Below are 15266 nucleotides of genomic sequence, written 5' to 3' on the forward strand. Positions count from 1 at the left end.
CACGAGGGGCGCCAGGACGCTGACGTCATGACGGAAACCACACCCATTTAGGACCGTCTCTGCACGAGCCTCAGCAGCTGCGTGTGAATTTGAATAATAATGCTAATAATAATAATACTAATGATAATAATAATAATAATAATACATTAGATCAAATTTACAGAACCTTTTTATGGTTTATGGAAATCAAACTCAGTCAAACAAGCTTTATTTACATTTCAGATCAGATTTTATTCAAATGAACTAATTTGAAATAAAGTAAATAAAAGTCCCTTTAGTGTTGTTCACTAATGACTATATTACATTAAAACATGAAAAAGTTACTGAAATACCTAAATAAAAAGTTGTCATATAAACATCTGTTTACATTAGTGAACTGGTCTGGTTGATTTATAGAAATCAATAAATCCATTAAGTCGATTAATCGTTACACCTCTATATTCTACTCTTTGAAAGGGAGATAAACAGACTGCAAAACCGTCTTGCATGATGTCTTCTGTCTGTTTTCACTATTGTTTGACATGTTTGATTCCCAAAACAAGAATTTTAGAATTTACAAGAAAATGTAGACAATTTGTGTAAGTAAACGTTCATTGCAATGATTAGAAGTTGCAAGAAATTAAACTAAATGTTTAAAAAAAATCTGTATCTAAGAAAATTAAAATATTGTGAAAAAAATTAAAAACTAGGAGCAAGTCTCTATACAAATGGTCAAAACATGTTCAGTGTTATTTTCTGAAGTTAAGGGCTTTTCTGGGGCTAGAAATTTAGGTCATCCAGCCCAATTCATTCATCAGAATTGCCCTCCATCATTTTGCCAGCCTGCAAAGCTGGATACCTTATTTTTTTCCCAGTTTCTGGTCTCTGAATTTGTGTGAATGGCTCAGAGTTTTCACAAACCCTGCAAACTCGTCCACTGTGTCTGCTCGGCCTCCAACCATTGTGATTCCATCGTCTACTGGGGCTCAACACCCCTTTGTCAGGCTCATTCTCCATACGGTTGTCATTTGTCCTCACTGCGGTACGGGCAAATCCCCACTTCTAACGCCATGTGTGAAATGACTATCATTTGTAGCTGCAGCACAGACAATAAACACATCCAAGAGAGTTTAATGTCAGTTTCCTCTTTCCAGCTCAGCTTTGTCCTAAAGTCCTGAAACACACTGTGCTTCTCCAAACAAAAACGCCCTCACTCCCACCAGCTGGAACTATTCATGCTCACCACCTGGGCACCTAAGTATCATCAGATCTCTGATGTAACATCTGTCTGAAAACCCCAGACAGATAAATTACTCCACTTTCTATCACTTTTACAAGACATAATGCAAAAATATTCTTAACTCAATTTTTAAACAATTCCCATAACAATATTAGCTTATTGTTTACACATAGTGCACAAGCAACAATAAGGCCAACATGTAACCATGACATAGCAAAGGTCAACTTTGTGAGCAGTTCAAATGGAATCAGAAATAGAAACAGAGCTGTTTCCTGATCAGTTTGTTTTTTTAATTTGTATTTTTTCATATCATCTCAGCCTTTTCCCGTTCCAGGCTCTAATGCAATCATGCATTTGAATCTCAACTGTCAGGGCAAAGAAAAGCAGGAAATGAGCTTCCAAGGAAATCATTAGTGATCAAAGCTGAAGGCGTGGGAGTCTCAACATGCAGGAAATCTTCCAGAAACATCCATTTTCACCTTGGATACCAATAACACGTTGGTGTAAGGGGGAATTGGTCCAGATAAGGGGTTTGTTTAATTTGTGGTGCTGTTATTAAACTAACTAAAATCCATTCTATGTTGAACTGCTTCACATCAACCAGAGGAGCGTCAAGGATCATCATGTTACAAATTCTGTAGCTTTAAAGTTTCAGCTCCACCAGATCCATCCGGTTTTGCTTGCTGCCAAGACAAACAGGCTGTAAGATTTTGGCTCTCTAAATTCTCAGAAGGAGAAAGCTGCGAAGGTTCAAGCCCCAAACAGACCGAGCAGGATGTGGGTAGGGCAAACAAGCCGACACATCCACAGAGGAAGACCCAATTAGAAGTCTGATAGCATCGCCCGATTATCTGCAGCTTGTCTTGACATGCTCAGTCTGCAGCAGTAAACTAATCACAATCAACTCAAGAGGAAGCAGATTAGTGTTTTTAGCTTTCCCTAGAAAAAAACCTGACCAACTGCAGCTGGAGCTCCACAGACATGTGACTGCTGGGCATGAAGGAAACGCAGCTGATATCATCTAATTTCTGAAGAAACACGCATCATCATTTTCTCAAAACTGACATTTGTTGCTTTTGGTCAAATTGTTGCAACACTTTTCCAAAGATCTTCAGATTATCTTAATGAGGCTTCAATTACACCAATTTGCTTTAAAAGTTCAATTAACAACAAAGAGAAGAAAAAGATTTAACCATATTTATTTTAATTTATACAAATTATTTTAAAGAATGGTAGCCTGAAAAGTTTATAGTTTATTTTTTATATTCCTTTCAAAGTTGCAATTAAAAAACCTTCTATGTTTTTATATAGAGAAGTAAACCCTGTCTAAAGTTTGCACCTTTTTTCTTAGCTCTTTTCACAATACAAGCTTTATTTATCTCAATGGTAGAAATTCATATGCAGCTCTTTTAAAACAGTCACCTCACAACAGACTAATACTCTGCTCCGGATCATGCAGATTTCAGAAAACTACAATAAATAAAGCACAAAATGTGGTGATTGTAGAAAAGCAAGAGGTTTATTGAAGGAAAAACACGAGGCTCAAACAACCATGGCTCCATTCATTCCTTTCACAATCTACATGGAATAAAAATGGGCTGAAAAGAATCCAACAACACTACAATCATAATTTATGAAGTCTAAGAACTTCCCCTCATGTGAATTTCCCCCCTAATCCTCCATTTGACTGTCGTCATCAATCCCCTCGCCTCGATGAAACAGGGTTCAGCCAGCTGCAAGACAAGAGGGTGGAGGGGGGAGAGGGTCAATTTTTGTACATTTTCTGGTAATTAAAAGGCAGGAAGAGGGTCAGGACTCACTTTCAAAAGGAACCAAAAAAGTAATTGAGCTCATTACAGAAAATAAAACACTGTTCCATGCGAAGGCTGCTGTCTTACAGAGAGCAACATCCACTTTTGAAAAGCCCTCAGAATTGACAGAAAGCCACCGTTTACACACTAAACACATCACAGGAAACGCACATCAGGAGGAACACGAGTCAGGAACCCGAAATGGAAAAACATTCCCAGAACTGAGCAAAGCAGGAAGATCAAGACAACATGGCAGACATTCTCCCATATCCCTGTTGAGGCCTTTAAAGTTGAGCAGCGGTCTGTGTTCTAAGCTGGGTGAAAGTCAGAGACAGAAATGAAAAAGGCATCTGTTCAGCTCATTGAGGCTATTTTTTTTTGTTTTTTTTCTAATCAGGCACCTAAAAATAAGAAAACAAAACCATTAAAAGAGGTGAGGAGACCTTTGGGAGCTGCAGGCACAAAAGCTTGGATTCACAACATTTCCTTGAAGTATTTTCTGTGAGCTGCCAGCGTCCTTCAGCACGCCTCTTTGATGCTTCTGACCTCAAACAAACTCAGAGACGCCAACGATCTGAGCACAAGCTGCACCAGAACTTCACAGAAACCAAGGACGTCAACCACACCACCAACTCCAAGCTCAAACTTCTACATTTTAAAAGAAAATAATTTACATTCAACAGAATAGACCTTAAAGAAAAGTGCTTCAGTGTTTTTTGTTGTTTACAGCTTCTCTGATTTTGTTTCCAACTCAGCTGGTCAAGACAACGTCACCTTCTAGACAAAACTATGACAAATTCATTTCTTTTTCATTTGGGGAAAATCCGTAAAGAAAAATCTGAAAAAGTTTGATTTCCTGATCCTGATTGAAAAACAGTTAAATTCTGGAGAAGATATTTCCAAATATTTATATGCAGAGAAACTTTTTGGAAACTACAGTGGTTGTTTTTGATCTGAAACAATCACAGAGATAGACTGAGAATCATTTAAACCCAACCATCACAACTCACTGAGCATGCAGAGCCACCATGAAAGCTGCAGTATGGATGTCAGACGGTAACTTTAACAGATATTAAACTGTCGTGGTGATGCCATTATGATTAGCAGAAAACTTTGCCTCCCATGTTAAAGCAGAAATAGAGTTTAGAAGAGCAGCCAATGTCAAGAAGCTCATTTGACCGTCTGGAGTTTTTGCTGGTTTACAAGCTTTATAATAAAATGATAAAATAAATGAGAAATTCTAAAAAGTCTGAGGAAAAAAATGCACATCTACGTCTAACAAGGCAAAAAGCACAGAACAAATGTGAGTGTTTTCAAGCGTCTGCTGGTGAAGAGCATGAGCGACGTTCTGCTTTGGCAGCTTGCAGAAGATGCAGCCTGGTCCCTTCAGCTGCCTCGCTCTCACTTGAAACAGAAGACGTTTTCAAAACACTGAACCACTGCATCGTCACTAAAGGGAGAAGTGAGCAGAGAAGGAGGGACAGAAAAGCTGCTTAAATGAAGAACACTTGGTCTTTACAGGCGACGGCGCGTGCGGGGACTTCTGTTGCAGCAGAGAAAGCGGCCATGATTGAAGCCAGCACGACATTCGGGCTCTGGGCTGCATCGATGGCCGTGTGGATGCCTCTGGCGCTGTAGTACTGCACCAGGGGGGCCGTCTGCCGGTGGTAGGCATCCAGACGCGACCGGAGCGTTGTCTCGTTATCGTCGCTGCGACGGATGAGCGGCTCGCCCGTCACCTGAGTGCAGAAGTCAAGAAGATGCACAGATTTGAGGATGTTTGATGCTTTGATTGCAACTGAACATATGAAGTTCACAAGTTTGATCTTTTGGTTTAGTTTGGTTAGTAAAGTTTCAGTGTTCAAGCCAATCAAGTGTTTAGGTTATCCTTAAACCTTGAATCCTTTCATTAACGAGTCATTTTCATCTTTTCTATCTATAGAGAATTGTATATTAAATAATTAAAAGTCTTCTATTTTATATATTATCTTTGAGTGATTGCTTTTTGCATGTCTCCTTTTTTGACATAAAAAAATATGCATATAATCCTCATTTGTACCTGTATTTAGAACAGGGGATCTGAATCAAAACATAAAAACTGATTTTGAAAGAAAGAAACGGTATTTACCACAATACAAAGCTTTTCTGTCAACTTCCTGTTCTACTTCTGCAGTAAACAAAACATAAATGTGACTGTTCTGGATTGTTTACTACAAAATCTTGAACATGTTCTCAACAGATTTTCACTCCTCAAAGATTTGCTGACTGCAGTTCCAGGACATAGATGACAAAAAGATAGTAAATAAAGACAGCAACACCGAAATAAAAACGACTCTGTAACTAGAAAGCACTTACAGTCCATTCATCTACAGTGGTGGACGAAATTGTTGGTACCCCTCAGTTAAAGAAAGAAAGTCCACAATGTTCACTGAAATGAGTTGAAACGCTCAAAAGTAACAATTAAAAATTATTGAAAATTAAATCATCAAAATCTGCCATTACTTTTGAGTTGTTGATGAACAGAGTTATTTAAAAAAACAAACTAATGAAATAGGGCTGGCCAAAAGTGATGTTACCCATAACTTAATATTTTGATGCACAATCTTTTGAGGCAATCCCTGCAATTAAACGGTTTCTGTATTTGTCAATGAGCCTTTTGCACCTGTTGACAGGTATTTTGGCCCACTCTTCTCCAAATTGGCATGTTTCAGCTCCTTCCACAAATGTTCAATGGGATTCAGATCTGGGCTCATAGAAGGCCACTTCAGAATAGTCCAAGGCTTTTCTCTGAGCCATTCTTGGGGTTTTTTGGCTGTGTGTTTTGGATCCTAGTCCTGTTGGAAGACCCATGACCTGCGACTGAGACCAAGCTTTCTGACACTAGGCAGCACATTTCTATCCAGAATGCTTTGATAATCTAGATATTTCATTTTACTTTGCACAATTTCAAGACACTCTGTGCCAGATGCAGCAAAGCAGCCCCAAAACAGAACTGAGCCTCCTCCATGTTTCACAGTAGGGACAGTGTTCTTTTCCTTGTATGCTTCATTTTTTAGTCTATGAACATAGAGCTGATGTGTCTTACCAAAAAGCTCCAGTTTTGTCTTATCTGTCCAAAGGACATTTTCCCAGGAGCTTTGTGGCTTGTCAACATGCATTTTTGCAAAGTCCAGTCTGGCTTTTTTATGATTTCCTTTCAACATTGGTGTCCTCCTTGGTCGTCTCCCATGAAGTCCACACTGTCTCAAACAACGATGAATGGTGTGATCTGACACTGATGTACCTTGATCTAGGAGTTCACCTTTAATGTCTTTGGAGGTTGTTCTGGGCTCTTTGGATACAGTTCCAACTATCCGTCTCCTCAATTTGTCTTCAATTTTCCTCTTCCGGCCACGTCCAGGGAGGTTGGCTACTGTCCCGTGGGTCTTAAACTTCTGAATAATATGTCCCACTGTCGTCACAGGAACGTCAGGCTGCTTAGAGATGGTTTTATAGCCTTTACCTTTACCATGTTTGTCTATAATTCTGTTTCTAATGTCCTGGGACAATTCCCTCCTTCGCTTTCTGTTGTCCATGTTCAGTGTGGTTCACACCTTTTCACCAAACAGCAACGGGACTATTTGTCTCCCTTTAAATAGGCAGACTGACTGATTATGGGTTTGAAAACAGCTGTGATGTCAATTAAAGGACATACCTGAGTTCATCATGACGCCCTGGGCAATTAGTTCTCAGTCTTTTATGGAGGTACCATCACTTTGTCCATTTTTTTCATTAGTTTGTTTTTTAAATAATTATGTTAATCAACAACTCCAAAGTAATGGCTGATTTTGATTATTTAATTTCCAATACATTTTAATTTATTGTTACTTTTGAACGTTTCAAGTCATTTCAGTGAGCAATGTGGACTTTCTTTAACTGAGGGGTACCAACAATTTTGTCCACCACCCGACAATGTCACAAAATGACTGTTTTCATTTTAATACCAAAAAACGATCACATTTTTTTTTGCAGACCTGTTCCTTTCTGGCTTCTCCGCCTCATAATTGATCTCAAGGTTTTGTCTTAATTCTTGATCGCATATTCTTTTTAATTTTTTTAAACTGTCAACTATATTTAAAACAAAATCAGTTTTCATTAAACTGGACTTCCGTGTAATTTGTTTCATCTACAAAAAAAAACCTGATAGTTTTTAAGAGAACTTGTGGTGACAGTAGCACATACGGTTATTCTGCATTATACAACCATAATTACATTATCTGAAGTGTATTTTTACTATAATCTACTACTTTTATAAAGATTGCAAACAGCAATCGTGGGCGTCACAACTACTTGTACTGAACTTCTGTGGAACAGATGGTGGATATGAGAGTATTGGGGTACTGCTTACAGCCCTACATGGTATGAAGCTACACATCAAAAGCTACACACCATTTACCCGAGACACACAGTTCAGGGGTTTCTGTTCATCGGTTAGTTCAAAGTCCTGGTTAAGGATTAGAATTTTCTTTTTGATCCAAATGTAAAACTTCATATCATCCAGGTTGATTTGTGAACCAAAAAGATTTCAGGATGAACGTCTCGGAATGACCGAGCAAAGGTGCTTTTTGTATTTGTCTGTAGGCTCAAAGATTGATTTTCTGGAGTTGATTCTGAGGCTGTGGCTCAGGTCCTCACCTCAGCTGTGACTTAAACCAGTCCAGAACCGACATCTTACATGCAGGCTTCATGCCCATCACAGAATGAATGGGAAAAGCTCTAAATTTGTAGCTACAACTCCTTTAACGATTGCACTGCAGAGAAGGTGAGCTCCGTCTGTAGGCGGACACTTACGTCATCCTTCATGGGCTCTTTGGGGGGGTTGAACTCCTCGTGGTAGGAGCGACCACTGGGCTGATGAATCAGTCTGGAGTGAGCAAAAGAAAAGCGGCGAAAGGACAAGATTGGAAAATAAATCTCAGCGAAAGGAGAGGAGCAAAGGGACAGCAGCAGTGATTCACGCCAGCATCCTTTCCACATCCCACATGGTTCCTCTGCCCTACTTTGCTCTCTGAAGGCAACAGCTCCTGCTAATAGCCTCAAAAAGCCACAGAGGATGACGCTCAAAAAGTTCATATGTTAGAACTGAAAATAATAAAACATTATCCAATTCATAACTCAGTGCTGAAGTTCGATTGGAAATAGTTATTTTCAACAGCAATCTGCAGAAATATTGTGTTTGTATTAGGAAGCAAGCTAGCTGAAAGGGAGAAGTCAGAACATCCCTGTTCCTTCAGCTTGAGGGGTTTACTAGAATCGTTGAGGAAAACCTCATTCATTATTATCCGACAATGACTCTTCCTTTCTCTAAAGAACCACAGCCCTTTAGCTCCTACCAACACTTTTGTGGTGGTTCATTTCCAGACGCTTGGTCATCAGATGATAACAGAGGGAAGTCCCGAATGAGACAAATGCATCAGCAGCTGTTTTTACGTTGATCCCTCAGACAAGATCAAAAGACAAGCAAAGGTTGTGGAGAATTTGTTCTAAAGTTAAATTGTTTAGAATGAGTAGAAAGAAGTAAATTGTATCTTTGCTCACTGTCTAACCAAAAAACGATCAACTTTAGTAAAATGATTATGGTTTGCAACGCCCTCTAATGGACAATATGTATTTATCACACCATCAGGATTATAAGGCGCATTAAGCAAAACAATATTGTATTGTTGCTTGACTACAATACCCAGAATGCCTATAGAGGTCAAAAGCCAGCAGACAATTGGTCCAAAAAATGTTACATTAATTTCTCCTAGATGACAGGGCTCAACATAGCCATTTGTCCGCTGGCCCGGTCCTGTTTTTCGAGCAGTGCGGACCACAAGACTTTACTTTTCACTTGTCCGCTCGGGCCACTAAAATATTTAACGGTTTATATATTCTTCACCTTTTTCAATAAAGTAAATTTTGCGAAGACGTGTAGATTTACCTCGTCTTCATAATTTAGTTTTTCTGCTAGTCCTGTGTTCAGACTTCAAGGGTTTCTATGGGAAACCTTTGATCACTTCTCCTTCTCTCCCGCCTGCGCGCGCGCAGCTTTCACTGCCGAGCACCACGCGGCACGCGCTCACTACTTTTTTTTTCAAACTTTATTGAATGTAACAATTCAATACAAAACAATGTTAAACAGCAACAACGAAGGCACAAGCCAGTGGGTTATTACAACATTTGATTATAAATCCGACACCGTCACTGAAGAGAGACTGAAGCATGTCAGAGATGTGGAAGACATGGCAGGAATAGATAGGAATATGTTGGATGGAGTAATGGGTATAATTAGTAGTATGGACAGCAAGATATTTAATGAATGCTTTGAAGATGAAACTGTATCCACTAAGCTTTAAGCTGAATGTCAAAGAATCAAAGGCAACTCCAAATACCTGAATCTCAGACTCAAATGCAGTAGAATGTTAAACTACTTAATTTTGTTTTTCTTTACAACACTGTAAGCAGTAAGTATTTCTAGTTAGCTGAATGATCTCAGTTAGACCTGCACAATATGAGGAAAACTCGCGATATGCGATATCAGAGATTAAAATTGCGATAACGATATAATTTGCGGTATATAAACAAACAGCAAAATAACCAAATAACCATTCCCAGTTTAAAAATTATACTCCAAATGACCCACGTTGACATAGGTTACAAACATCTAACATAACAGGGCTCCATCTGATTGGTCACTAATGTGAAGGCGTCCATCCGATTGGTCAAATGCATTAAGGGATTTATTTGATTCGTTAAATGGTTAAAGCTGCCATTAGATTGTTTTAACACATTTAAGGTTTATGATTTATTGCGATATTTGCCGTTAGAAGCACCATGAAAACTTCTGAACTAGTGTTACCTACTACACTGCAGTGCTCTCTTCAAAACATCTGAAACAGACTAGAGCAGATTTAAGTTTGATATGGTCTATTTTCAGTCATTGAAAAGTGTAGAAATAAGTGCTAGATGTCACCAGAATGCACCAAATTGTACCATATTAAAAGTTTCCGGGGGGGCATGCCCCCAGACCCCCCTAAAGTTGCAAGCACCTGCGGAGCGGCGGGTCCCGCTATGCGCGGTGTCGGGCCAGTAACTTTCAGGCAGGGCCAGTAAGTTTCAAAAACTACTGGCCCTGTGGGCCAGTGCAAATTTGTGGGCTATGTCAACCCCTGTAGATGTAAATAAAATACCTTTCCTTTCACTGGAGGTCCTGCTGAGTTCATTTACAGTCTCCTGTACTCGATATAGGAGTAGAAAAAGTCTAGCATGTCTCCACGTCTTGTGGGACATTTTTTCGCACCTGCCACAGATCCTTCGCACCAGGAGAGAATCGTCCACAGAAAACTCGATCACAGAGTCCAGCTTCTCCTGTCTCTTATCCAGCAAGTCATCCAGCTGAAGTAACAAAAGACAGAACCTTAAAAAGTAACACTTAATGACTGCTTACATATGAAAAGGCTGAAAATAAGGTCATGTTTTACATAAACTGACAGTTTCAATGTAAAATAAAAAAGAAGACATAATTCTTTATAATTTCTACGGATCAAGACATGACAGAATTTACTCTGAAACTAATTTTTTCTTTCTGTATGAAGCTCTGCATTAATGTTAAATTCCCGACTGCAGACGACTATTCATGTTAAGCAGAAGTGCGATGGGGATGAGCAGGAACGCCACAAAAAGAGGACAATATAAGAGATATGATTTAAAACATGGAACTGCAAATAAAGAAAAAACAAAAGAGTACATAAGTCACACTAAGTTTGGCAAAAGCAAAACCCCAAGTAACAATTATTAAGCACGGTGGTGGAGGCACAGTGATTGGGGCGAGTGGACTTTAAACAGATGCTATGCCAAAGCATTCTCCTATAAGAATAAAATAAGAAACTCAATTAGTTTATTTTTTTCTTTGTTGAAAACAATTATTTCTGACATTTTAGGTTGTGCACATTTGTAAAAAAACAAAACAAACTAAAGTGAGAAAATCATTGGGTCAAAATTCCCCCTAAAACATCAAACGGGAAATTTTTGTTTTTAAAAATTATTTTTCAAAAGGTGTTTCAATAAGTTACTTCATAGACCTTGATATTAAAGCACCTCCGGGTGTCATTACAACATCAAGGGAGAAAGCAACGAAATCTTTACCATCTCGGCTTGTTTGACAGTTCTTGGAAATCCATCCAGCAGGAAGCCATTCTTGCACGCTGCAGTGTCCAGGTTCTTCTCTATGAGCTCCACCACCATTTCATCACTGACCTGCAACCACAGACAGCTTTCTGAGACCCAGCTTCCTGAAATCACATGAGACCTCAGCGCCATTCCAAGCTTGAAAAAAAATGCTGGCAGGGTTATGCACAGACGAATGGACATGCAGACACATGAGCAGAACTCAACGAGCCGTTACAGACCCACCCCGATCATCTTTTGATCAATTTAAAATACATTCACAGTGGGATATTATTGGTTATTGTGCAGTTTTTAGCCAAAATATTTTTAAAAACCTGTTTTCTATGACATAGTTTCTGCAGAGCGACAGTAGTTGCGGGTGGGACCAATGGTGTGGATCAACACCGCAACCTCTTCCCATCACTATTAACCAAGCTATCTGTTTACACGCTCTACGGGTAGCTTACAAAAAGTTTCTAATGAAAGTTTCCAAAACAATAAATTGGAACCATTTTTTTCCCAGAATCTTGAGGTGGATGACTCCAGAAAAAGTCATTTTAAAACAGCCTGAAACCAACAGATCAAACAGGAGAAGCCAGTGTCCACTCAGTTCAGCAGTGGACCTCTGATGTGTTGACATTAAGTAACAAAGAAGAGCTCTGATCCGCTTTGGGAAGAGACTGTTACCACACAAGCTAGGAAGTTCTGTCAGTTTACTTCCATCTAACCTGGAACGAAGATGGAAAACACAGAATTGAAGTTTTGTTTTACCTCTGTAATTTTATAACTTAATACATTTCACTGGCAGGCAGGGAATAATTTGAATTTTTATGCTAAAGCCTGAATGTTGGACTATTTGTCACTTTGTAAGCACTGGATATTACACAATTCACCTTCTCCATATTTAAATAAAAATCACACATTTTTCGCACATCCCACTTTGATCTCATGTTGAGTTATAGAAACTGGACTTAAAATATTAATTAAAATCCTTTTTAAGACTTAAACTTGTCTAAGTAAGATTTTAACTTCAGTTGCTATGACTCAACTTTAAGACAACATTTAAAATGATCAAATTATAAATTTGACCCATTGTTTGTTCAGATTTATGACTTGTTCAAATTATGACTGAAGACTTTCAATAAAACTTCATTCTCAGCAATTTCACATAAAGACTGTCAAACAAATGTGTTTCAGTGGAAGTTTTTACTTTACTTTAACTCAAAATTCTTCAAGTAACCTTTAAACCGGGGGGTGGGGGGGGGGTCCAGTTCTGGACTGTGCAGCTGGAGTCAAGAGGAAACAATTGATCTCTGCTGTGAACCCGGACGGCACACATCCAGCTTTCTGTTGTTTTAATTTAGACGCCATCTTTCATTCCAAAAAAGTGGAACATGTTCCAGCAACTGGTGGGTAAAATATGACAACTGGATGGAACATGTCGGCCCCCGTTTATTATAGCAATCAACTTTAGGAGGAAAAGAAAATACAAAACAATCGCCCAATGCTTTCAAATGAATAGGGTAGAGGTCTTCAGACACTGACAGAGACAATGTAAATAAATTTACACTTATTGCTAACATCACAATACCCCAATACTACATTTACTGCATTTTGATGATCCTATGTGACACAGGGTGTCTTTAATTTTGAAATGAAGTCCTGTGAACCTCTGAAAAAAGTTATAAACTATTTTATACTTTAAAAAACTTGCTATTTTCTGTTTATGCTTCTTTCTTTAGTATACCAAATAACAATAGTAAATTTATATGTATCATAACAGTAATACCAATTAGTGTCTTGTTTTTGGAAAGGGCAAAGTGGGACTCTCTGTAAGTGTTGAAGGTTGCAGACCCCTGGAAATGGGAGGACAGAGAAGGAAGGACATGGTGGAGTCTGACTGTTACCAGTTTGCCAGAATCCATGGTTTGCTTCAGCCTCTTCCCGAGCTCGGAGCCTGAAGCCACCATGGCTCTCAGCATGTCTCCAGTGGCCAGGTGGCAAACACAGTACTTCTCTGCTAGTCGAGGAGCCTGCAGGAAAAACAAATCTTATTTTTTAGATATTGTAATTTTCTTCTGGATGTGCATGCATTCAATGTCCAAATTTTGAGTTCAAGCAAGGTTGGGCAATCTAATCCTCACTGAACTACGGACCCATCATACATTTTAAATGTTGTTCAGAGGGACTTTATTTCCACTGCACAGACGTCACCCTACAGGTGAGACAGGTTATCGCCACGCGCAGACAGGTGACAGAGAACTGACTCACACCAAAGTCTGGTTTGCTCAGCCGCTGCATTATTCATTCAGTCCACGCGTCTGTTCATTCAAGCTAACGGCTAACAGCTAACGCTAGCTAAGTTAGCTCTGAGCCTCACCTGAGTGCCTTTCCCGGCTCCGGGAGGTCCGAGCAGAATGGCACGGATACCTTCGTGCACATCGGCAATCGCCTCTTTTAGCTGAGTACTGGGGGCCATATCGGGACTGGCTGGACACCAGGGCAAAAAACTTTTAGGGCAGTCTGTCAGAGTTGTCCTGCTGACGTTTCTGTCCACTTTGCCGGAAAGGAAGCAGTCCCCGCCCCTTCTTCAGCAAAATCCCCCCTAACTCCTCCCATTCAGGGGAACATCTACCAATGATTGGTTTACAGGTACGTCAATCAGTAGCCTTGAGAGTTGATTGGACTAGACATGTGTAGCACTGGATTCAATTATTTTTTCACGTCTGTAGTAGAGGAATGTTTTTTTGTTTTTTTTTTTGTAGTAGAGGAATGTTGGGGTGGGGTGGGGAGGGGTGGGGTGGGGTGGGGTGGGGTGGGGTGGACTGGGCTGGGGGGCATTTTTTACTTCCCAAACTAATCTTTCTTTTTCTTTAACACAATTGATAAATTTGCTCCATATAACTGAATCCCAATTTTTTTTTCTCAGAGTATTTATTTTCCTTTTTAAGTTGTTTTATATTTTCTATGACGTCAGATTTGATACAGAGTAGTTTAGCCCTCCATAGATTGACTAATTTAATTAAATGTGTCGTTTTTTTGGGAATTTCATATTGACATTGACGTGTCACTTTGGCCGTTTATGTTTTTAGGCCTAGTTGAAATGCTTCTAATTTTAGCAACACATGTTGGCATCTGGGTTTAAACTGGGAATGAATTTTCCCATTTTAAACTCTTTCATGTATTTTACATAAATAGTGTGTTTTAAAGATGTTTTGTTCCTCACCCAGTGCCTTCACACAAAGCCCACAATTAGATGTGAACATTTTTAAAATAAAGTCATCCACTCTGGGAGCAATTCAAAAATATGAATAAAGAACTAAAACTGTTTTAAAACATCAAGTCAAATTCTTAGTTTTTCTTTAAATGTTTTTTATATTTATCATTAAAAAAACTGATGTATTAATTGCGTTTTTTGTAGTATTTTATTCATGAACATTTTCTTGCCTTGAACTAAAACCCCTTAAGATGATTAAGAAAAAAATTCTAACCACAGAAAGCATCACTAAAAAAAATCTGATTGGTCATGTATTTTTAGTGAATTTTTTGAGTAAAACTTGAACATTTCTTTCCTGAAATTGGTAAGTGCAGGTTGGTGTCAGAGTCCTTTCCCAGAATTTTACAATACTTTATTGTTTGCAATTAATATTAAAGTACATTTTTCCTCCCAATTTCCACTTTAATTTTTAAACTCCTGTATTTCCAGTGTGGCCCAAGATATTAATTTGTGGAGAAAGGTAAAAAAACAAACAAACTGAAAGCTAAATGTCTTCACTTAGTGTAATTCTTCTTGCACACACATTTTTGTAGACAGCATGAATAAAGCCTTTTAATAACATACCGGTTGCCTGGATATTATAGGTTTTTCTCTGGTTTCTTTTAAGAACTACCTAAACCATATGTTTAGTCCAAAATTACCTCAAAATATTTCCATTTCTTTCATTTAGTCAATGATATGAGCCTTAGTTTGTATTGACAATAAAGCCAAATTGAAATAATTTGAAATGTAAAGGAACACAGAAGACTTTTTTCGTCCTTTGAATTGAGTG

At 38.7% G+C, this 15266-nt stretch overlaps 1 protein-coding gene across 1 annotated transcript; it reads right to left on the bottom strand.

Moving 5' to 3' along the window:
* Positions 1 to 2713: 2713 nt before the first annotated feature.
* Positions 2714 to 13812, bottom strand: ak2 (adenylate kinase 2). The gene is made up of 7 exons (XM_011481017.3): positions 13598 to 13812; positions 13125 to 13250; positions 11197 to 11307; positions 10352 to 10446; positions 7861 to 7933; positions 4550 to 4769; positions 2714 to 2952 (listed from the first exon to the last, which is right to left on the bottom strand). The coding sequence occupies exons 1-7, from the start codon at positions 13694 to 13696 to the stop codon at positions 2945 to 2947; spliced, it is 732 nt and encodes a 243-aa protein (XP_011479319.1). The 5' UTR covers positions 13697 to 13812; the 3' UTR covers positions 2714 to 2944.
* Positions 13813 to 15266: the final 1454 nt, after the last annotated feature.

The sequence above is a fragment of the Oryzias latipes genome, chromosome 11, assembly GCF_002234675.1.
Source record: "Oryzias latipes chromosome 11, ASM223467v1".
NCBI lineage: Eukaryota > Metazoa > Chordata > Actinopteri > Beloniformes > Adrianichthyidae > Oryzias > Oryzias latipes.

What these genes read in the sequence shown, in the direction of transcription:
- ak2 (XM_011481017.3), bottom strand. Translation starts at nt 13,696, where the DNA reads ATGGCCCCCAGTACTCAGCTAAAAGAGGCGATTGCCGATGTGCACGAA. An exon ending in GAGCCGGGAAAGGCACTCAG is followed by an intron (nt 13,251 to 13,597) that starts GTGAGGCTCAGA and finishes TTTTTCCTGCAG; the next exon opens with GCTCCTCGACTAGCAGAGAA. An exon ending in GTGCGAAGGATCTGTGGCAG is followed by an intron (nt 7,934 to 10,351) that starts GTGCGAAAAAAT and finishes TGCTCACTCCAG; the next exon opens with ACTGATTCATCAGCCCAGTG.